We start from the raw sequence: 23,326 nt of genomic DNA on the forward strand, positions 1-23,326 counted from the left end.
CTTCTGGTGAGGTCTCCGAAGAGCAGGGGCCACCCAATGGGGCTTCCTGAGGCTCTGGGTCTCTACGCTTGGTCAGGATGTGCAAGGCAGAAGCAGACACAGGTACTTTAGGGGAGGAGGAAGGCAGACCTGAGGTTGAGGATGTCCTAGGAGACATGACTCTCATCATAGCATCGAAAGCACCTCTGCTCTAGTGCGAGGGAGCCGACGGATCCGAAGAAACCGCTGACAACCCCGGCACCGGGACAGTGGGCTCTGAGCCGAAGCCCCGAGAGGCAAAGTCAGCACTGACAAGTTGGTCTGACTGTCCTCCCCGGACCTGACCAGAGAGTGTCGGCTCCTAGAGTCCTCGATCGGCACAGTGGACATCAGAGTGCATGGAGCTGAAGACACTGGAGCAGGTGTCGGATCCGAGAGTTCCACTAACATCAGATCTGCCTCCTCCGGCTCTGAAGGACCAGCATGGCTCAGAGGAGGAATAGTTAGAGTTGGTACAAGGGTCTTCGGCTCCAAAGTTACTTGGGTTGAAACCGATAACATTTTTGCTAAGGCCGGTGCCAATAACAGCTTTTGCACCACACAATCCACATCCAGATTCGACAGGCTGATAGAGGATCGAGAGGAGTATATCGAAGGTGGTATCGACTGGAGAAGTGGACTCAGACGCTTCAGACACCGGTTCCAAGACTGGGAACCGGCTCCGAAAGGTAAAGACTGTCAGCTCTGAAGGCAGTGGAGCCGAAGTAGAAGACTTTTTCAATTTCTTTGAATCCGATGTCTTGGAAGACTTTGAGGACTTGCTGGATCTATCTTGGTTGGTCACTCAAAGCCTCCTGAAACGAAGGCTTCAACAAGCCTCTATCGATGAGTTTCCTCTTCCTTTCCTGCAGGACCCTTGAGGAGAAGGAATGACAAATGGAACAACAGTCTTGCAAATGCAGAGCACCTACACAGTAAACACAATTAATGTGGCTATCTGTAACAGACATCTTTTGGCCTCACTTTGGGCACTTTTTGATCCCAGACTTGGGGTGCTTGTCTTGGTCAGCCATTGAGAAAAAAATTACTGTCACACAAAACAAATTAGCAGTAATTGACTACAAGAATCCCTAAAATCAGTCTATGTCACAGACACACACACACAGCAGAAATGCAATTCAATATATAACAGTAAAAGCCTTTACTGTCACACAATTGTTTAACAATATGAGCAGACTATGCAAAAAAAAAAAGCTGCTAAGATAACACACTCTAAATATAAACTGCAAGACGGAAAATTATTGTTCACACAGGAAAGAAATTGTAACAGTAATTATAAATTTAAGCCTTTCCTAAACAACTGAGGCTACGCTACTAAATAGAAAAAAACTCTACACACTAAATCATTTTTCTATATCAAACAATGTGACAAAAGTCACTTACTAAGCACACTCTAAACTAGCAAAAACTTTTAAACTAGGCCTAAAACAAGAGGCCACTAAAAAGGCTATCACACACTAAGGGAAAGGGACTAAATAGCAGAGATACAACAATAAAACTATAAGAGCTTTGTAAACTATCTAAATACAGCTACTATCTAATTTTTTGACTAAAGAATTAGAGAAAAAGCAGTGTACTGGCCCGAGCTAATTTCTGAACCTCCAATCTATTGCAGCGGCAAACTAGATCTGAGGTATCTCCAGGTGAATCATGGGATAGGGACTTGGCCTCGAGCTATTTGAAGACCTTGAGCTTTGCAAATGGCCATATCAGAGCCGAGGGATCAGCTCCAAACCCATCAGTAAAGAATGAATGGCGAGATTGAACAATTTCACATATATTAGTTTAAGGGTGTGCACACTTATGCAACCAGCTTATTGCACATTTGCTATTTTTTATATTTTTTCCCCTAACACATTTGTTTTTCAATTGAATTGTAAAGGTTAAAGGTGGAAAAAGTTTTGAAATTATTTATTGTGGTCTCATTTTTTATATCACAAAAACCTGGCTTTTTAACAGGGGTGTGTACATTTTTATATCCACCATCTGCCTTTGACATGATACACAAAACAACTCAATGAGCACCTCACAAACTGAATTCAAACACAGTGTTCGGACTGGCAGAAAGAAGTTCTGAGGATTTGGCACTCGTATCACTTATGTACCTTACACCTTGGATGTAGAACATATGTCTGACATATTATACTTGGAAGGGCTTAATGCTTTAGTATGCTGGCCAGACATATGGTTATCTTTAGCAGGACAGCCCTTTTGTAAGGAATACTACAACATTGATAAGGAAGGACACTATACTGAAACCACCAGGCTGTCAATGATAAGTAAGCAAATGGTCATGCAACTTATTGTTTTATCATGGGGACGTGCTAAACTCCTACAGGGGAGGGTGTCCACTCAGCGTGGTGGAGGAACAGTGCTAAGATCTGGAAGCTAGACTAGACTGCCAGGCTCTACCTCAACAGTGAGCCATATGATGAACATGGTTTGTTTCAGCTGTTTTGCATTTTCCTTCACTTCCAAAAATTCTGACTACAGCTACATATTTAATGAAAAAATTAACTGCACCTGTCAGTTCATAAGTTCATCGTTTTTAATTCTACACAACTGTTACAAATGCACTGACAGAAGGAACATAACGTCTGTGTATAAAGAATTTAACAATTTAAAGAAATGGAGTTTCAATTACAGTCTTAAAAATGCTACAAAGTACAAATCTGAAGCATAATTTTATTGCACTGATGTCACCACTGCTCAAACTGTGTATATGACTTTGTCTGTATTAAGGACCAAATCCTGACTGAATCCGAAAATGGTAAGAATTCCACTTTTTAACAGCAACAAAAAATCCCGACTTCATTTTTCTTGGAACCTCAACTGCATATTTGGCACCTTGAGCCTGATAACTCTTGCACCTAGCCACTCAGATACAGTCTGTTAACGTACAGCAGTCAGCCAATGAACTGCATTAATGTAACTGTCCATTTAATTCTGGAGTTTTGAAAGACTTTCATCGAATAAGATGAAAAGTCAGCCAATATATAATGAGTGGCTGAAAACCAGCTGCAGCCACAGTAATATACATTCGCATGCGATTTTTGGAATTATGACCAACAAGTCCATCAGAAGACAGTGTGGACAATATCTTCATTTTAAGAGATCGAACCTACAAACACAAAAAGAGAATAAAAAATTAGGACCAACTCTTTAGTCTGATCTTGCCATGCAGTCAATAATCTGACTTCAGAATCTGCATCACCACAGAACTTCTCTATACCTTTCAAAATGGTGACAGTTATTACCTGCTAACTTTACCACAGACAAAGATCTTCAAGGTGACAGTTCTTGCATGTGGCACTGCTTGTGCACCATCTACCTGCAGGCACATAAATCGCGTTCTCTCTTTCCATGTTCCTCCACATATTCAACATAAACACAGCAGTCATATATGTCTAGTAATTAACAACAATAAGTACATAAAGGGCTATCCACACTTTTTAAGCAATTCTCTTCTGCCAGACAGCTCTTCATATATACTGTTCATTCAAAAACAAACAGATCAACATGAAACTGTACTGTAAAACAGAAGGCCTAAAGGTCAATCACTGTCTGTTGACAAGTACCATGACTGTCAATAATATGCAAATGCTATGCCATACAGATACACAGTAAATGTATGTGGCTGCTCCCACTTACTTCATGAATCATGCAATTTCCAGTAGTGTACTATGCCAACCACTTTCAAAAGAAACAAGCAGGCTGTTGTGCAGTGCACAAGACAAGGCGGGCTAAGTGCACAGCACAAGATGGGCTAAGTTAAGATGAGTCTATATCATTTCATTGAAAACTCATTCCATAGGTTCATACTAGGCTATCTGCCCTAGGGCATTTATAAGCCTAGCCAGAGTGTGTTTGGCTTTCGCCACCCATTTTAAATGAATTTTGCTATGCCCTTTTTCGAGGTTAGTATACTGTGCCTCTGTCTAACATTGACACAGAAGTGATAACCTGGCGTAAACCTACAATCTCCCATCCACTCATCAAGATTCCTCTTGAAGAGAGTCAATGAGGGACTCTGCCTAACCTGGACTGGGATTTTATTCCAGAGTAAAGGGAGCCTCTGGGTTATGAATCTGTCCCTCCAGCATGTCCTATTTATTTCAGTGCTGAGGGTCAAGTCTCTCGAGCGCGTAGCTCGATGGGATTTGGATTTTCTGAGGTGCAGCATGTCCATTAATTCCGGGTTGGACATGGCTTTATACGTCAGGAACAGATCGCCTCTGAGAAGGCGGTATGCCACTGAGTAGAGCTGGAGTTTCTTTAACCGGGCAGCATATGGCATCTGTTTGAGCCCTTTGATCCTCTTGGTGAGGTACTTTTGGGGTCTTTCCAGTTGCTGTGGGTGTCTGGTAAGGTACATCCCAAAAGGGGCATTGTACTCAATTATGGGCCTGATGAGGGATGAGTAAAGAGGCACGATGACCTCCCTCTGATCTAGATGTGAATCCCTTCATGATTAGGTGGGCTATATAAAATGTTTTTCTAACCACTTTGGCCACCTGGTTTTCAAATGAGAGATTGCTATCAACTTGGGTCCCCAGGTCCCTAATTACTTCTTCCGTACTTAATGGATTACCACCTATGTGGCAATTTGTGGGCACTTTGTTTTTGCCAAAAAGGATGACTATACACTTTTTGGCATTTAGCTTGAGGCCATGGTTCTGGCACCAGTTGTCTGTTTCTATGAAGCCCTTTTGTAGGATGCTTGTGTCGGCTGGAGAGTCGATTATGGTGCCTAGTTTGCAGTCATCTGCAACTTGGTCAGCCACAGTCCTTCCATGTTGGCCTGTACCTCCGGGAAATATATACCGAACAAGAGAGGTCCCAGGACTGAGCCTTGTGGGACGCCACTTGTAACTGGTTTGGAGTCTGACATGGCTCCAGCAATTCTACCCATGTGGGTTCTTGTCCTTGAGCCAGTTTGCAACCCATCTAGTGACATAGGGGTTTATATTTAAGCTGGTGAGCTTATCTATAATGCCCGAGTGTGGTATTGTATCGAAAGCTTTTGCGAGGTCCAGGTAGGCTGTGTGGACCACCTTCCCCTCATCAATGGCCTTGGTGACTGTTTCAAAGAAATTGACCAGGTTTAAGAGGCAGGATCTGCCCTTAAAGCCAAACTGGGTAGGATCCAGTGTCTGTAGGTCCCCAATATCTTTATTTATGAGGTCCATGATGATCCTTTCCATAGCTTTGCAGACCAAGCTAGTCAGGCTTATGGGGTGATAGTTTCCAGGATCCATTGAGGCACCACCTTTGTGGAGAGGGACCACTGTTGCTGTACGCCACTCTTTGGGTACATATCCTGTAGTAAGGCTGAGATTGAACAGTAGTTTTATGTTTGGGTTTAGCTCTTCTTGGAGTTCATGTAGGACGCAGCCCGGGACACCGTCTTGTCCCATTGATGCTGTGTTTTTTGCTTTGGAGAGGGCGGCGCTTACCTGAGCATCTGAGATGTCAGGGGGGCAGCACTTTGCTGGGATAGATATTTGCCCTTTTGGTGGGGGGGTTGCGCTGAACCTGTCAGCTAGGATGTTGGCAATGTCTGTGGGTTTGGTGTATTTTTTGTCATTTTGGACTAATTCTGAGCATATCTGGGAATTCCCACCCAGGTTCCTAACATAACTAAAGAAAGCCTTGTGATTATCCTTAGTGTCCTGTGCAATTTTTCTCTCGAAGCTGGCCTTAGACAATTTTATGAGTGCCCGTAGTTTTTTGCTAATACTGATCAGAGATGCCTTCCCTTTTTGGGATTTTGCTCTATCATGAAGTAGCTTCCTCCTTCTATTGTATAGTTTGTTTATGGCTGGGGTCCACCAGACAGGATGCCTGCCTTTGGAGGATTGGGTCTTGGTTTTATTTGGGATTGCATGATCCATGCACTCCTGAAGGTGTTCATAGAATGCATTTATAAAGGATTCTGCGGTTTGGGCCATATTTTCCACAGGCCCAGGGGCTTTGAAGGATCCAACCTTGGTTTTGAGGAGTGGGAAATTTGCTTTAGAGAAGTTTTTCACTGTGGTTTTCTGGGCAGGGGGTGGAGTTGGGATGTGAATATCCAGTGAGATTAGTTTATGGTCTGATCTTACCAGTGAGGGATACACTTCTGGTCTGAAGCATAGAGACCCGATGTTGGTGATGAACAGGTCCAGTATGTTTTCCCCTCTTGTGGGAGTGGTAACAAGTTGTTCCACAGCATTTGAGTTTATAAATTCTAGGAACCTTTGGGCTAGGGTGTTGGAGCTACAGTAATGCTCCCAGTCTATGTTTGGGTAGTTGAAGTCACCCAATATAATGGTGTTTGGAGAGACCTTCATATTTTCCAGTGTTCTCAGGAAGGCCGAGTGGGGTTCCTGGGTTTGGGAGGGTGGTCTGTAGCAGGCTATAAACTGGAAGGCAGTTTTACCCACTGTTAGTTGCACATGGATAGTCTCTGATGCTTCGTGCTGTGCCACCAACCTGGAGGTGTGGGTATCTTTGACGAATATTGATACTTCCCCTCCTTTTGTGGTTCAGTCCAAGTTTTGGGGCCGAAAAGCATGGTATGAGGTATAACCTGGTAGTGCTGGGGTGCTCTCGGGAGCCTTGAATCAGGTTTCTGTTGCTGCACAGATATCGATGTTCTCCATGCTAAGGAGAGTTTCGAGTGTGTGCATCTTGAGGTTTAGACTTCTGGCGTTGAGTAGCATTACTCTTAGTTTTTTATCCCTTGTGATACCTATGGAGGTGGGTTTGTCTTTTGAGCCTTGCCTAAAAAAGGCACTATGGGGGTGGCAAGAGCCTTTGCCAATATCCGAAAGCCCAGGGGTGACAAGTGCAAGCCGTCCCTAGCAAAGCATCGTGGCTTGTCGAGCATGTCATCCCCGGATGACAGGCATTGGATCCCCTTTGAATGACACCAATACTTATGCCAGTTGTTGAAATTGATCATCTTGTCTTCATATTGTGGCATCATTCTTGGTGAGGGTAAGATGCTACGCAAGGTCAGGGTCATACCGGCCTGGGCTACATGCACAGAGAGCTCCTCTATGTCTCTTTTCATGTAGTCCAGGGAGGTACGTCTGAGGTCATTTACACCAGCATGGAAGCTTAATTCATTGACACATATTCACTGAAAGCTCACTTCACTGACAACCCAATTCACTGAAAGCTCACTTCACTGAAAACCCATTTCAGTGAAACTCATTTCGTTGAAAGGTATATATGGCCTATTCCTCACTGTTGTGCGATCCTGGAGTTAGTATATAAAGTAAGGGGGTGGGGGGGCACAGCCCCCCACATTCGGGGGGGTGGGCAAAGCTCCCCACATAAATTGGTTATATGTCGTCTTCTGGAAGATTTCTTTCATTACACTTGTAAGTATCCATCTATATGCTTTAAAATATTTACAATATGTGGGGGACTACACCCCCCCTTACTTTATATACTAACTCCAAGATCGCACAAGAGTGGGGAATAGGCATATATACCTTTCAGCGAAATGAGTTTCAATTAAATGGGATTTAAGTGAAGTGAGCGTTCAGTGAATATGTGTCAATGAATTAAGCTTCAATGAAATGAGTTTTCAATGAAATGATATAGACCCGTTAAGATGTATAAGAATGATGTGTTGTGCTCTTCCCCATGTGATACAACTGCATCTGCTGTGGGCACCATCTAGTACTGTATCAGGCAGCAATCCACCCAAAATACGTGACTAGACAGGGTTCAGTCATTCTGACATACTCCGTATCACATGTGCACACAGTCTGTTTACTGCAGTATTAGCAGACATCAATAAATCATTAAACACAGGCAAAACAGGTGATCAAAAGCTGCAGTACTAATATTTCAGACCTTTTAGTGACACAAACTGTGCTGCCTCTGATACGCTGCTCAGAAATCATCTATGAAATCGGTATGTCCACTGATAATGCATTTTAAGACTGCAGTCAGCACTGACATAATTTCAGATAAACTATCCCTAGCTTGCCTTCTAAAAAACCTGATGTCATTTGTATAGCATGTGGTAACACAACTAGTGGCCCATTTTAAGGGCTCCTTACTGGAAGGTGAGCCCTGATGTTGTGAGCCCAGACACAAAGTTTGACAAAACGCAGCGAATTCCAAAAATCGCGGCTGCATTTTTAAGCAACTTCAGCCTCTGACCCCCTCAACCCCAACATGAGGGGCTGAACTCCCCAAAAAACCTGCTTCATAGATTAATCACCTCCAAAAGTGCTGTACTTGTACCTAGTGCGATTACTCCAAGATATCCCAAATCGGCACATATCCTCATCACATTTAAATTCTCACCTTTCCAAAGATCATTAACAGTTTTGGATTTTCAACAGACATCCCATTAGAGGCATTTTTTAAGAAATGGAATAAACTTTTCATAAACAAAGTTAAATAAACAACAAGTAGCGATATCTAACCTACTTCATATGGAGGAGGTAATTCTGTTGCTAATGTGTCTTGACCATCAAGAACACTTAAAGACAGACATAGTAATTTCGATCTGAAATTTCAAATTTGGAACAAATTTGACCCACATTTGTGTCATATGTGAGCAACATTTAACAAACCTGCATCATAACTACTTACAGAGCAGAAATGCATATTAATGACATAACATTTGTCAATCAAATACTTGATTAATGAAAGAAGCCAAATTTGAAGAATGTGTTGCACATAAGGCCAGAAGTATAATACCCTGATGAGAAATACTCTCATCAGGACAGTATTTGATTAGGCTACCAGTTTTCATTCAACATACACAGTAAAGTGAAATGAATGCCTAGTGAACTACTGAAAAATGAGTTACCTAAGACTAATATTCTAAATCTGACCGGATAATGAGAATGCTATATAACTCACATGGACAGGTTTTGGGGTCCAAAGTGTTTCCATATCTGCCCGAAAAATCATTTTCTGAGCAATGCACTACATCCCAGTTACACAATTTTATCTGCTATAAATGGGAAAAAAAAGGAACAGCCAAATCAATAACAGAAGAAATCATAAACTAAGAAAAAACGGGAAACACTATTTCTGTCACTCTAGCAGCAACAGTACTAGAAAGTCTGAGGAAAGTTTTCAGTTCAAGAGCTTTAAAATTTCTTGGCAAAAAAAGAAATAGCACTGAACAGCATTCTACCCTCTCCAAGGATGATATCACCATATAAAATAAAAAGTTACGTCTTACCATAACTTGGTATCTGTGTTGTCTTCCTTAATTTCTCCTCACGACAGGGTCTCTGATCCAACCCTCTGATCAGGCTTGGCCACACTCTACAGACCTGATTCGACTCTCAAGCTCCTCCCTCCTACCCACAATGCTCCACATCCACCCAAGTATCTAACTTGTAGTGCGATAAAAAGGTATGACGGATAGACCACAATGCTGCTGTGCAAACGTCATCAATGCTAGAACAGAAGAGTGTACAAGTTGCCATAGCTCTGGTGGCATGTGCCCTGGGAAATCTAGGTAATTCCAATCCCTTGGATGAGTAAATGTATGAGATGCAGTCACAAATCCATTTTGCCAAGGTAATTTTAGATACAGTTTGTCCAAGTCTATTGGATGAGAAAAGCTACGATAAGCTGATCAGACTTCCTGTGTTGTTTGGCCCTGTGCGGGTAAAAATGAAGTTGTCTATGAATGTCTAGAAGAGAGAACATACTCCCCTTTATTAAAGAAACTGGGAAAGAACACTGGTAATTGAATGGATTGATTGATTAATACTGTTCTCAGTAGCTATTCTGGGCATAAAGGATGGATTGGTGCATAAGGACACTGTCTTTATGAAAAAGTATGCAAGGAGGTTTGGAGGATAAGGCATGTAGTTCAGAAATCCTCTTAACGCAAGTTATAGCCACCAAGAGGACCGTCTTCCATGACAGAAACTTCATGTCACAACTAACTGCTGGTTTGAAGGGTCTCTGGGTCAAAGCCTGTAACACAAGCAGGAGGTCCCAAGGGAGAGATGGGTCCTTAATTTGAGGCCTTACTAGGAAAACACTTTTCATGAAGAATTTGCATAGTCCAAAAGTGAAGAGAACGGGGATGACCTGCAGTATGAAAGTTGGAAATACAAGCTAATTGTTGTTTGATAGTCGAGAAGCTAGCACCTTCATCAAACAGGATGCTAAGAAATAAAACGTCTGAAACTGGTGCTGAGAAAAAAATCAGTGTTCCTGCTCATGGTCCAAATAACAAATCTCTTCCACTTACTGGTGTAGACTTTTTTAGTAGAAGCCTTTTGCAAGACTAGAAGAATTTTATGGACAAAGGACTTAAGTCTGGACTGTTTCACTAGGGTTGGAAGTAGAGAAACCAAGCAGTCAATTTGAGGGCTCGAACGTTTGGATGCTGCATCCCTGACAGATGGGAAAAGAGGTCCTGACATGGCTCCAGAATCCAAGGAGAATATTTCAGATTAGATCATAGGAAGGGAAAACACACCTGACAAGGTCAGAAGGGGGCAATGAGGATGACAAGAGTTCTTCAACCTGCTTGCCTTCTGAAGAAACTTCAGAATGAGCAGAAGAGGAGGGTAAGCATACAGGAGACCTGGGGGCCAATCGTGGACTAATGCATCCTTCAGGAGACAGGCAAACAGATCACAGCAAGGTTGACCCCAACTGCTGAAGATCATGTCCGTCACTGACTGACTGAGGGACCACTCATGCGGGACCAGGAGCGATCTGCTACGTCTGTCCACCAGATAGTATAGTTGTGTACACTTTCCATAAATGTAGATGTTCGAGTGTATTCACTGTTGCAGTCATCACACTTGGGTTATCTGCCTGCAGGTAGCCCTCAGTCAGCCAGAATACCACAGACGTAATATTTCTGCGTCGGTTGCTGTCACTTCAGGACTGACGTCAAGTCGTCAGGGGTATAAAAACAGGCAGCCGATGCCATTACATCAGTTTTTCTTGCCCCAAATGTCAGGAACCCCCCAAATAGGGAGCTAAGTTATGGTGGGAAAAACACCACCAGTAAAAAGTAAATACCAATAGCCCTGTAAGGGTGAGTAATAGACACAGAGAGGAGAGAGAGAGACAGACAAGAGGGCTGGAGGGTGGGAAACCAGGACTCCAACAGTGAATACACTCAAACATCTACATAAAGGCAAGGGTGCACAACTGTACTATGTTCTTTGTGTTTCACTGTTGCAGTCATCACACTCGGGTTGATTCCCAAAGCTGAAGAATGGGTGGGGTCAGTCAAGAAGAGTTTGGGCTGGCTAGTATGCCCTGCAGGAATGCTGTTGCAAAACCTGCCCTGGATTTGGAAAAGATAGGCAGGTGGTAATGTTTGGTGAAGGTGTGAACAGAACTCCAGGTAGCAGCTTCCAGAATGTCCCTGGTAGGGACTCCCCTGAGGAATGATGTAGAGGTAGAAGTTGCCCTAGTGGAATGCGTTCTGACCCCCTGAGGGTTGGTTTCCCATGGTGTTTGTAGCAAAAATGGATACAGTGTGCTATCCATTTGGAAATTGTTTGTTTTGAAATGGCCTTGCCTCTGCCCCTGGTGCAGGACTGACTAGTAACTGGTCAGATTTTCTGAAGGTCTTAGTCCTATCAAGGTAGAATCTGATCTGGGCACATCTGAGGAGTGCAGGATCCTTTCCTCTTTATTCTGAGGATTAGGGAAGAAGGTTGGCAAATGGATAGATTGGTTGAGAGCTACATTGAACACCACTTTAGGCATAAAGGAAGGGTTAGTCCTGAGGAAAACCCTGTCAGCATGAAAAATAATGAAAGGTTCCACGGCCATAAGTGCTTGTAACTCAGACACTCTTCTAGCTGAAGTGATGGTCAAAAGCAAGGCTGTTTTCCAAGAGAGGAATTTCAGCTCTTCTGACGCTGCAGGCTCAAAGGGAGGTATAGTGTGAGCTTTACCAGTACAAAGTTAAGGTCCCAAGCATGGGTGGGGCCTCTCCCTGGTGGCCTTAAGTTGTCTGCCCATTTCAGGAACTGTTTGATGAGAGGGTGAGAGAAGAGAGGTGGCTCAGTGTTGTAATGAGCTGAGATGGCAGAGGCATGGATCTTAATGGAAGAGAAGGATAGGTCTCTGTGGAGAAGATCTGCTAGGTAATCCAGGATTAGGGTAAGGAGGGGAGTGCTGTGTCCTCTCCTTTAGATTGACTCCAGGAACAATACCTTTTCTACTTATCAGCATAAGATTTCCTTGTACTGGGTCTTCTGGCTTCAAGAATGACATCCAGCACCTGCTTGCTTAGGCTGGTCACTGGGGGAGAATTCAAGGAATAAGCCAGGCTGCAAGATTCAGGGCTTGCAGTTGCGGATGCAAGATCTATCCCTCCTGCTGAGTGAGGAGGGTTGGGATCTGGGGTAGATGCCAGGGTAGCACCGGCGACAGGCTGCGCAGTAGTGGGTACCAGTGCTGACGTGGCCAGTCCAGGGCAATCAGGATTGCCGTTGGTCTGTCCTGTCTTATCTTGAGTAATATTCTTGTGAGAAGAGGCAGAGGGGGAAATGCACAGATTGAGAGGCTTACCCACTGGAAGGACAGGGCATCCACTTTCCAGGCCATGTTGTGAGGTGTCCTGGTGCAGAATTTGCTGAGCTGGTGATTTTAGGGGGAGGCAAAAAAACCCACCTCCAGGGTCCCCCATTTCTGGGTCAGAAGGCTGAAAGTGCTGGGGTCTAATTGCCTCTTGTGTGGGTCTAGGAGATTTCTGCTTAAGTCATCTGCCAGACAGTTTTGTTTGCCTGGCAGGAATTGAGCTTACAGATGAATATGCATGTCCAAGGCCGTGTTCCACAGAGCCATGGCTAGCCTGCAGAGTGGGTAAGAGTGGGTTCCCCCCTGCTTGTTGATGTACCACATAACTGTGGTGTTGTCTGTCTCGTCCAAGTTAGGGTAAATTTTTATTTTTCTCTGTCTGCAATAGGCAATGGCTGGAGCCAGGTATTTTGTGAAGACTCTGGGAGCAGTGGATAAGCCAAAGGAAAGTGCAGAAAACTGATAATGCATAGATCCTGCCCTGAAATGTAGGTATTTCCTGCAGGAGTCCCTTACAGGGATATGCAGATAGGCTTCTTTTAGGTCTAGGGTGGCTAACCAGGCATCTTTGGACAGCATAGGAAGAAGCTGCTGAAGGTTGAGCATTTTGAATTTTGGTACCACCAGGAAGGTGTTTAGAACTGAGAGATCTAGGATTGGGCGCCAAGTCCCCTCTCTTACCAGGAATAGTATGGAATAAAACCCTTGACCTAACTGTTCTGTAGGAACAAGTTGAATAGCCCTTATGGAGAGCAGGGATTGAACTTGGTTTTGTGCCTCTTCCCACTGGTTTGGATGAAGGTCTGGGAACACTTTTGGGGTTGGCAGTGAGTGGAAGTAAAATTTGTGCCACTGGGATACAATGTTGAGGACCCATCGGTCTTTGGTGATGGAGGTCCAGTTTTTTGGATGATGGGCAAGTTTTCCTCCTAGGGGCAGGAGTACTTGGGCAGAGGTGAGGAGTGGAAATGAGAAGTCATTGTGATTTTTTTCCTTAAGGGGGTGGCTTAGCACTTGTTGTTGTAGAAGTGGAGGTATTTCATTAACTTGGATCTCTGCATACCCTGACACTGTAATCTGGGGGGTCTGTTTCCCCTGTGTCTAGGTTGAGATGGCCTTGAGGGGGCTGGAAAGGACCAATGTTTCGAGGGGCAATGCCTACTGAATCTTGGATGCTGCACTTGCAAAAAATCTTTGACTGTGCATAGACTTAGCTTTTTCTTCCATCTTTTTTAGAACTTCTTCTGCTTTGGTGCCAAACAGATTGTCCTTGTTCAAAGGAGCGTCTAGTAAATTTTGATTTCACATGGTCTGGCAAGGTCTGCTCCTTAAGCCAAGCATGCCTTCTCAGTATAGAACCAGTGACTGTTGCCCTGCAAGGTGCTTCTAGGGCGACAAAGCCACACTGCATGGTATGCTTGCTGACTTGGCTTGCAGAATGCATAAGCTCCTGTAATTCTTTATTTTCTGCACAGTCTGTAAAAGTAGATAATTTTTGTTTAATAAGTTCCATAATATGTTGCTGGTATTTCAGCATACGATACTGGCAATTCAATGCCCTAATGGTGAGAGTTGCAGAGGAGTACACCTTTTTACCACATCTGTCTAAAGAAGGGGTGGCATTCTTAGTTGTAGTTGCTTTTATACCTTTAGGTCCATGGGAAATTACCTCTGGGTCAGCAGTAGGATTTTTGAAAAGAAATTTGTGAAAGTCAGGAACTCTGTAGTCATTGTCTGGTTTCCTTGAAGCACGGGGTAAAATATCCATAAAGACATCATCCACAACATCCAGAACAGGAGGGAATAGCTAAAGGTCTATGTTGTGGCAAATCTAAAAATTCACTAAGTCTCTCTTTGGAATGAGGATAATCCTGGCATTCCCAATGGAAATGTTCTCTTAAGGTATTTAGGGTTTCGCCAAAAGAACAATCCTCTGGAGGGGAAGCAGAGGGAATGCAGTCCTCTGCATCTGAATCCTCATAAGCAGATAAAGGCATGTCCTCATATTCAGAAACCTCAGAGTCGTCGGACTCTTCGTCAGTTAAAGCTGCTGGGGACAGGTCTCTTTTTCTCTTAGCAGGAGAAGGCTGGCTTCCCCTAATCAGCATAATCAGGTCTTCTACCATTTTAAGCATTTGATGTTGTGGCAAGGAAGCAGGTACTTGAATTTGGATCGTCATTTATTTAGGCGTAGCTCATACTCTTGGCCTTAGAAACTCGGTAGTTTTAGACAGAACTGAAGACGCAAAAGAATTAGTCAGTTTGTGTTTAATATCGCTATTGCGAAGAACTTCCTTGGAAGCTGGTGCCTGCTCAGTGGCTCCGGACCCATCCATGGTAGTGACATCCGCACGTTCCCTAGTCAAAGAAGAGTCTCGCAGCATACCAGACTCTGAACGGGTCTCGGTAGAGGCCTGCGAATCCATCGAAGCAGGCATCAGGGGTTGCGAAAGCACCTCACTGAGTACCGGCGAACTGGCGACTAGCTTAATGGAAGCATCGTCGGCAGTTTTGGACCTGTGCGGTCTGTCTCTGTATCCTTACATTTTTTCAGAAGAGCGGAAGTCGGATGGCTTACCGAAGCCATTTCGGAATACGGAGATCAACAGTGAAAGTATTTAGTGACAATAAGGTCCCGACGATGAATAGTTTGGGCATTGAACAAAGCACAAAACCAAAAGTGAGGTACGTCTTGGTCTGGACCTAAAAAGGTGACACAGTAAGAATGGAAATCTCGGTGTGGTATTTGCTTTCCACAGACGAGAGAATTGTTAACTTTTTCTGACATAGGTTAGAGCAAGAAGAAAGAATCCTCAATGGAGTACTTAGCTTTAGAAGACTTCAGGATGATTCAATTCGGAAATGAAAACTCAGGTAGCGGCCGACTGGCACTCGTGCGAACTGCTTCTGCTTCGGGCTCCTCGGCAAGAAAGACTGATGTAATGGCATTGGCTGCCTGTTTTTATACCCCTTGATGTCAATCCTGAAGCAGCAGCAACCGATACAGAAATACCAAGTCTCTGGTATTTGGGCCGACTGAGGGCAATCTGCAGGCAGATAACCCAAGTGTGATGACTGCAACAGTGAAACACGAAGAACATCATTAGTTTCCCTGGGATATATGTTGCAACTAAAATGCGGTCTGAAGATATCATCTATTCCCACATCAACATAGCATCCCTGCACACAGGGCAAGAATGGTTTCTTCCTTGTTTGTTGATGTACCAGACAACCGACACTGTCATTGTGTACTATAATAGTCCCCAAGGAGAGAACGTCCTGAAAGGCTTGCAACATTAGGAGGACTGCTCTCATTTCAAGGACACTGATATGCAACCTGGTTTCGGTAATGCCCCCCCACACACACACACACACACACACACACACACACACACACCTGAACTGGGAAGTGTCCGTGGTCACGGTGGCTACATGGGGTTTGTTCAAGAACAGTCTGCCTAGAATGATGATGTCTGATTGTATCAACCAACTGAGGTGACGTCTGCAAATGGGACTCAACCTGATGTGAAGGGACAACGACTGAGAAAGGATGGACCATTGTGTCGCTAACATCCACTGAAGAACCTGCATGAAAAATATGTCTAGAGGGACTAACAGAATGGCTGCAGACATGGATCCTAGGGTCTGCAGGATCAAAGTGAGCCGTGGGGGTCTGTTGGGCCAACAGTTCCTGTACCTGATTTCTCAAAGTGGTTACTCTGTGTGAAGGAAGAGAAGCGATCTGATCCACCGTGGTGAGCTGTGTACCTATGAATTCCAGGCTCTGTACTGGAGTCAAGTTGGATTTGCTCATGTTTATGGTGATGCCCAGAGAGTATAATAACTGCATTAAATAGTCCTTGGATTGGATTAGTCGATGCCTCATGGGAGCGGTCAGGAACCAATCATCTAAATATGGAAACACCTGGAATCCCGAGCCTCAAGTCAGCCACTACCACTGCCATGCATTTCGTGAACACCCGGGGGGCTGTAGTGAGCCTAACCCAAAGGGCAGTGTTCTGAATTGGTAATTAATGATAGATTCCCAGCCAGATCTCCTGGAGCATCTGTTTATTTTGATGTGATAGTACACCATCCTTGAGATCGATCAAGCACATCCAGTTGTCCTTGTGCAACAGTGACAGAATGAACTGAACCATAACCATTCAGAATCTCAACTTCTTTATGTATTCATTCAATTTGCTTAGATCCAAGATGGGTTTTGGGTTCCCTGTCTTTTTCGGCACCAAAAAGAAGCGGGGATAGGTTCGGTATCCTCTCTGTTCGGTTGGGACCTCTTGGATGGCTTTTTAGCAACAATTGTTGGATTTCCTGTGCTGCCTGTTCCCTTTGGTTGGGTGGTATGTCAGGAAGGTTTTTGGAATTTGGAGAAAGAAGAGAAAAGGGAATGGAATAACACCTGGATATTATGCTTAGCACCCAATGGTTTTGAGTCAACTGGGTCCAGGCTTCTGGGTACAAAGCTGGTCAGTCCCCGACTGCCTCCAGAGATGGGCAGTTAGGCAGCACTTCAGGAGCACTGGTACTGCTTATCGTGAGGGGGTTCCCTAAAATCCTGGTTCTGGACCCTCTCTCCTTCTAGGGCAGTGTCTACCAACAAACCTCCCCCCTGTCTCTACAGGAGGGTTCCCCACGCTGGTCCTGAGAAGACCTTTGGGATTTGCAAAACCACATTTTCATACCTCCACATTGGTTCCTGGAGAAAGACCCCTGTGGGGGCAGAAAGTTTGATTCCAACAACAGAAAGGGTTTTCCCATCATTTTTGCTGTGGGTAAATGTGTCTCAAACTGATAGCCCAAAAAAGGAGGAGCCATCGTAAGGGGCAGTGACAAATGACACTTTAAAGGGCTCCGCAAAATCACATAGCCTCACCCAGGCATGCCTCCTTAGGGAAAGTCCTGAACCTGCTGCTTGCGAGGTACCTTCCATGGTATGGGAGATTAAACTCATCGATGAGTTGGCAATGGACGAAACAGTGGTCAGCTTGGGAGAAATTTTCTTAAATTCCTCTGCAGCCGTGGACTCAGAGACAGGCTGACAGTTCCTTGATCAGATCTCTCTACACCAAGTAAAATGAGCCAGGTAGATCAATGACCTCAGCGCAAAGCTGGCCGAGATGTAGACATGTTTCCCAATCCTGTCCAGCGCTCTAGACTCCTTGTTAGGCAGATGGACACTGGCAGTTTCTTCTGCCAGCTCTTTTTTGGCAGCTGCCGTCACCACGATGGCATTGACTACGGGACCCTTACTCCAGTGTTTCCTGTCTGCGGGGGTACCAGAAACTGATCGGGTCATTTGGGTATGGGCTGGATTGTGTCCTGTTCCTTCCATGCCTGGCGAGACACTAAAATCAACCTGGGCTTCAGCCGGGGTGGGGGGGGGGATAGATGGGCCCGTCCCAAACAGCTCCAAGAAAACTGACTCGTCGAATGAAGGACGTATAACAGACAATCCACCTTTCTGCTTTAGGATCTCTAATATGTCCTCAAAGGAAACGTCTTCAGGTGGGGATAAGGGGGATCCACCCCCCTCATCAAAGTCAGTATCATTGGTTAAAGACTCCAATGTGTAGTCAACGTGCCTCCTTTTGCATGTCTTCTTTTGAAGGGTTTCCTCAGCTGAGTACTCTGGGGAAAGGTCAGAAGAAGGGGATCTCTCCTGAGCAGGAAATTCTTGGAGGCCGCTTGGGACAGGAAGATTCGTGGCAGAACGAGTGGGAGCAAGGCCTGGATCAGACGAGGGTACAGTGGCAGACTGGGGAACATGTGCTGTTGGATCTCCAACTCGGGAGAAAACCCTCTCCACTACTTGAAAGGCCAAAAGACCAGGAGAAGCCCTTTCCGTCTCTGTAGAAGCCAAAACCACTGAAGGAAAACGGGTAGGACTCACTCCAGATCCATGGCCTCCAGAAGGGATCAGACCAGAGCTGTCAAGTGCCAAGGCAGCTAAGGGAAGGGCTCCGAGGAGGATGGAGCCAACCCAGTCCCCTAGACCCAGCACCGACACCACGGCTCCAAGACTCGGTATGCTCCGAAAAGGCCAGAACAGGGCTAGTCAAGGATATCCTAGGAGTCGAGGAGGGGAGCTTCCTCTGCGCCGAGCCCAACTCGCATGGCAGTCCCGAATCCTACAACTCGGGAAACCGAGGGATTGAATGGAGGAGGAGTCCTGATGGGATGGCCAGGCTAGCTCATGGATCCGAGAGGGGACAGAGCCGAGACCACCCCATCTGGATCTGGGGCTTGAGAAATCTCATCATCATCCTGTTCATATCTGCCTCAGACCAGCTTCTGGAGGACCTGGATGAAGCTAACTGGGGAGGTTGGAAATGCTTCGACTTAGAGGAAAGTGGAGGAAACCTCGGTTGAAGTCATTTGATCTGGAGGTATGGGATCCGAAGTAGGAGATGAAGAAGGCAGAGGAGATATAGTAATAATATCCTTCGGATCTGTAGAAGCTGTAGGATCCAACCAGGGGGGTAATTTTTGAGGATCTGAAGAAGTCGGATCCGAAGATCTCTTCGACTTCTTAGCTTCAACAGTGTCCCTCGGGGAAACTAGGAGGGACCTCTTTTGACTCTTAGCAGCAGCAGGAGAGGAAAAGGAAGAAGTCACAGAACGGGGCTGAGCCTCCAGAGCTGAGGAGGGAAGGCAGCCCCTAAGAAAAAGTTTATTCCTATGGTTTGCTAAAGCCCACGGATTGAAAGTGTCACAAATGTTACAATCTGCTTTAAAGTGGTTAGCACCCAAGCAGTACATGGACTCCTTGCAGGCATGCTGGCTGGGGTTTTATGCTCAAAAAAAAGTGCAGAGTTTAAAGCCAGGTAAAGGTTTGTCTGCCATGACTCAAACAAAAACAACACCAAAACCAACTGTTACCAGCCAAAGAAGATAATGGTTCCAGACATACAGGTAAGTTCTACCTCTGAAAATTTTTAACTAAATTTTTAACTTCACATTAACTTTACCCTTAAATCTAAATGTAATACAGTTCTGAATATAAAATTAGATGTAAAGCTAACAGAAACTTTTTTTTTTTTCAGGAAGAAAGGAGGGATGCATGCATGCGCGTGCACACACGCGCACACATACACACACGCGCATATGTGCACGCACACACACACACACACACACACACACACACACACACACACACACACACACACACAGGCACAGGTGCACACACACACACACGCAAACACACACGCACGCACACACATACGCACACAGAGAATGGAGGGAGGAGTTACAAAATCCACCTAAGGATGAAAAACAGCAAAGAACTAGGATAACTCTCTAACCCAAGCTTGAGAGCATGAGCTCCGCATCCAGTTTGTTGAAGAGGCAAACGTGATCTGAGGTACTTGGGTAGATGTGGGGCATTATGGGTAGGAGGAAGGAGCTCGAGAGTGGGATCCAAGTCTGTAGAATGTGGCTAAGCCAGATCAGAGGGTCAGATCTGAGACCCTATCGTGAGGAGGAATGAATAAGACAACATCAGATCACAAGATAAATGACCAAAGCAAACTTCCTACTATTAAGGGACACCTTGGCAAAATTCCAAGCTCCCACAAAACCCTGGGAACACTGCTACTTATGTGGAATTGTTCATGAAAACCCTATCTAATTAACAGCTGCATAGAATCAGCTTTACCTAAGGGCTAACTCAAAAGACAAGCCACATTGGTGGAATTCAAGCTTCAATAGGTTGAACAAAAAAGAAGACAACAGTGGCAAAAATTAGGAGGTGCAATGCCAGGCAAGGTAAAAACTTCCTCATCAATTTAAACAATTAACTCCGGGGGCTTATCAAGTCTACCAAAGACAAATCTGAGGTAAAAATAGTTCCCAGTCCAAGGACAATCACAAACATTTCTTCAGCCACCTCCAAAACTTCAACGGTAATGTACAACACTTTAGTGAATTAACTGTAAATGGAGCTACCTGTACTGAGCCTGAAGAAATAAATCTACTGGTCAACAAATTTAGCTTGAATTTTACTCCCCTCACCCCTTCCAGACACCCCTCAGAAATACCTACAACCATAAATCCCCCAACTATCACTGGTGAAGAGGTCCTCAATGCACTCTCCAAGACCAAGAGCACTGCATCGATGGGCCAAAATAATATCCCAGGATGCCTCCTTAATAGCATGAAATCAACTTTCGGGTCCACCTGAATAACTATTAAACCACAGCCTACAAATAGGCTTCATGCTAAACAAATGGAGGACTGCAAAAATTATCCTTCTGCACAACGACAAGCTATCCAAGGACCCATGGAACCATTTTTTTGGATTCCCTTGGACATCATCTTTATCAGCCTGGTCCCCAGTACTCAATGTCCACACTGGATCTAGGAGCTACTATCCAAACCCCTGGACTTGCTCTGTTCTTCTGGGGCCATTCATGGTGCCTGATGATGTCCTGGGGCTCAGCTCATCTGTGCTTCTGTCCAGCTAGAGGATTTTTTTTTAATGTATGACCTAATCACTCCTTTTGCCCACCCTACACACTCATTGATTACATCCAAGGGAAATTCTCCTCTTTGGACTACACCCCTCCTCCACCATAGGGAGCATTTCATAGAGCACCCTAGCAGCATTGATGGGCATGTCCACTGATTCCCTGCCGCTCCATCATTTGCAAGAGCTGCTAACTGAACCTGAGATGGCTAGGCCATAGTCAGAGCTTTATCCCTCTATGCCACCAAAGCAGTGGGATCCATGAAATTAACCCATACGCCTGACTAGTCTAATATCTAAAGCCATGGAAAGAATACTCATGGATGTGTTAAACAATGGCATAGGAAACCCACAGACAATAGCTCCAACTCATTTTGTTTCATTAAGAGTGGGTCATGCCTACTCAACCTGGTGGACTTGCTTGAAAAAGTCACCAGAAAAGATGAGGGCAAGATGGTGCACACTGCCTATCATGACCTGGCTGAAGCATTTGTTGCAATATTCATTTAAGCATTGTAAATAAGCTCACTGAATTAGGTACTAACCCCTATGTCACCTGCATGATACCCAAGTGCCTCACAGAAAGACCCAAGAAGTTAGGAGAGGGGACTTTCCCTCCACAAAAAGGCTAGTTACCAGTACTGTCCCTCAAAGCTCAATGCTGGGGATGATCCTGTTGGCATCTACTTCTCTGAAGGCTAATGCAAAGGGTTTCTGGCTGACCAGATTTACAGACACCTGTAAATTAGATGTGTTTTTTAAATCCCTCTAAGACACACATATCCTCCAAGAAGGCTTGACACAGACTAATAAGTGGTGCTGAAAGCACGATCTTAAACTCAATACCAAGAAGTGCATAACAGTATAGTTTGGTAAGACAGCCACCCCTGCAAATAACTACATTTATAATACACCCCTACAAGCAGACCCAGTAGTCAGGGATTTGGGAAAGCATGCAGACAGTGACTTGGCCTTTGACCATTATGTGTTTACAACTGTACGGAAATCATTCTATGTTTCACAATTTATGTCCAATAATGTCATCATTCCATTGTACTCTACCCTTATAAGACCACAGAGTACAATGCCCCCTTTGGCATGAACCTGACCGGGCATATATAACAATTGCAGCAACCACAGAGATTTCTCAAAAAGAATCCATGGTTTAGAAAACAAGGCCTATGTGGACAGCTTCAAAGCTTTGTTCTTATAATCAGTCTCCTACAGGCTGCTGAGAAGTGACCCAAGCCTGGCCTACAAAGCAAAGCATACTCTAATCCAGCCTTAATGGATCTGTTGCACATTTGCAAAACAAACACCATCAGAAATACTTGCTCCAGGGATCTAAACCTCTCCTGCAACATAAACAGTACATGCTGTAGGGACAATATGTTTATCAGAGGCTACCACTTCCCTGGAATAGGCTTCCCATCCATGTGATGCACAGTTCGTCCCTGCACTTATTCAAACAAAACTTGCGTCAGTGGATGGGGAAAAGTAAATTTACCCAAGTCTGCCACCTATGAGTGTATTAGAGAGAGGAAGCTGGTAAATGATTTGCTACTCATGCCCAAGTTTATATAATCCCGACAAAAAATAAGGTACCAATACCTTTCTAATATTTTTGGGAAGCAAGTCTAAGCTTGAAAAGACCCTTTAGGGTCATGAGCCTACTATTCTCCAATGATTCACTGAATAAGAACATTTTAAGTACATTCTACTGTGGCTAACATTACAGATAAGCTAAACACGCTGCCTACTATGCTACTTTATATATTTTTTTATTATTAGATTTTAACAGGCCTTTCTTCCAGGTTATAAATTTACAATATACATACAATAAAGTGCATAAAACATACTTCGGGCATCATTACTAATCAACATAGGCATCACCTTCAAACTTAACACATCCATCCCTCAGTCACAACACATGCACACTGCAACAGCTCTCTTTTGGAAGTGCAGTGCCCGATTTTGAGAATTTTGACACTTCAAAAAATAAACTACAAATCAAACAAGAAAAATGTGAATTTCAAAACTCATTGCTACAATGTTAAGGTTTTCTGTCACTTCACTCCACCCCCCCACTATCTATATGCAGTAAAGTACAGTTGTGTACACTTACCATAAATGTAGATGTTCGAGTGTATTCACTGTTGCAGTCATTACATTTGGGTAATCTGCTGGCAGGTTGCCCTAAGTCGGCCTGATTAACAAAGTCTTGGGTCCTGCGTTGGTTGCTGTCCCTTCTTCCATGACGTCAGGTCA

The 23,326-nt window shown here is 44.5% G+C and overlaps 1 protein-coding gene across 1 annotated transcript in view; it reads right to left on the minus strand.

The window, feature by feature from the left end:
* Window positions 1-2,573: 2,573 nt before the first annotated feature.
* Window positions 2,574-23,326, minus strand: part of YIF1A (Yip1 interacting factor homolog A, membrane trafficking protein) — a 466,700-nt gene continuing 445,947 nt past the window's right edge. The window contains exon 8 of the mRNA XM_044075685.1: window positions 2,574-3,160. Within this exon, the coding sequence (XP_043931620.1) occupies window positions 3,005-3,160 (156 nt within the window). The 3' untranslated portion in view covers window positions 2,574-3,004. The remainder of the gene's footprint in view (window positions 3,161-23,326) is intronic.

The sequence above is a fragment of the Protopterus annectens genome, chromosome 6.part1 (assembly GCF_019279795.1).
Source record: "Protopterus annectens isolate FY-2018-M chromosome 6.part1, PAN1.0, whole genome shotgun sequence".
NCBI classification, from domain to species: domain Eukaryota; kingdom Metazoa; phylum Chordata; order Ceratodontiformes; family Protopteridae; genus Protopterus; species Protopterus annectens.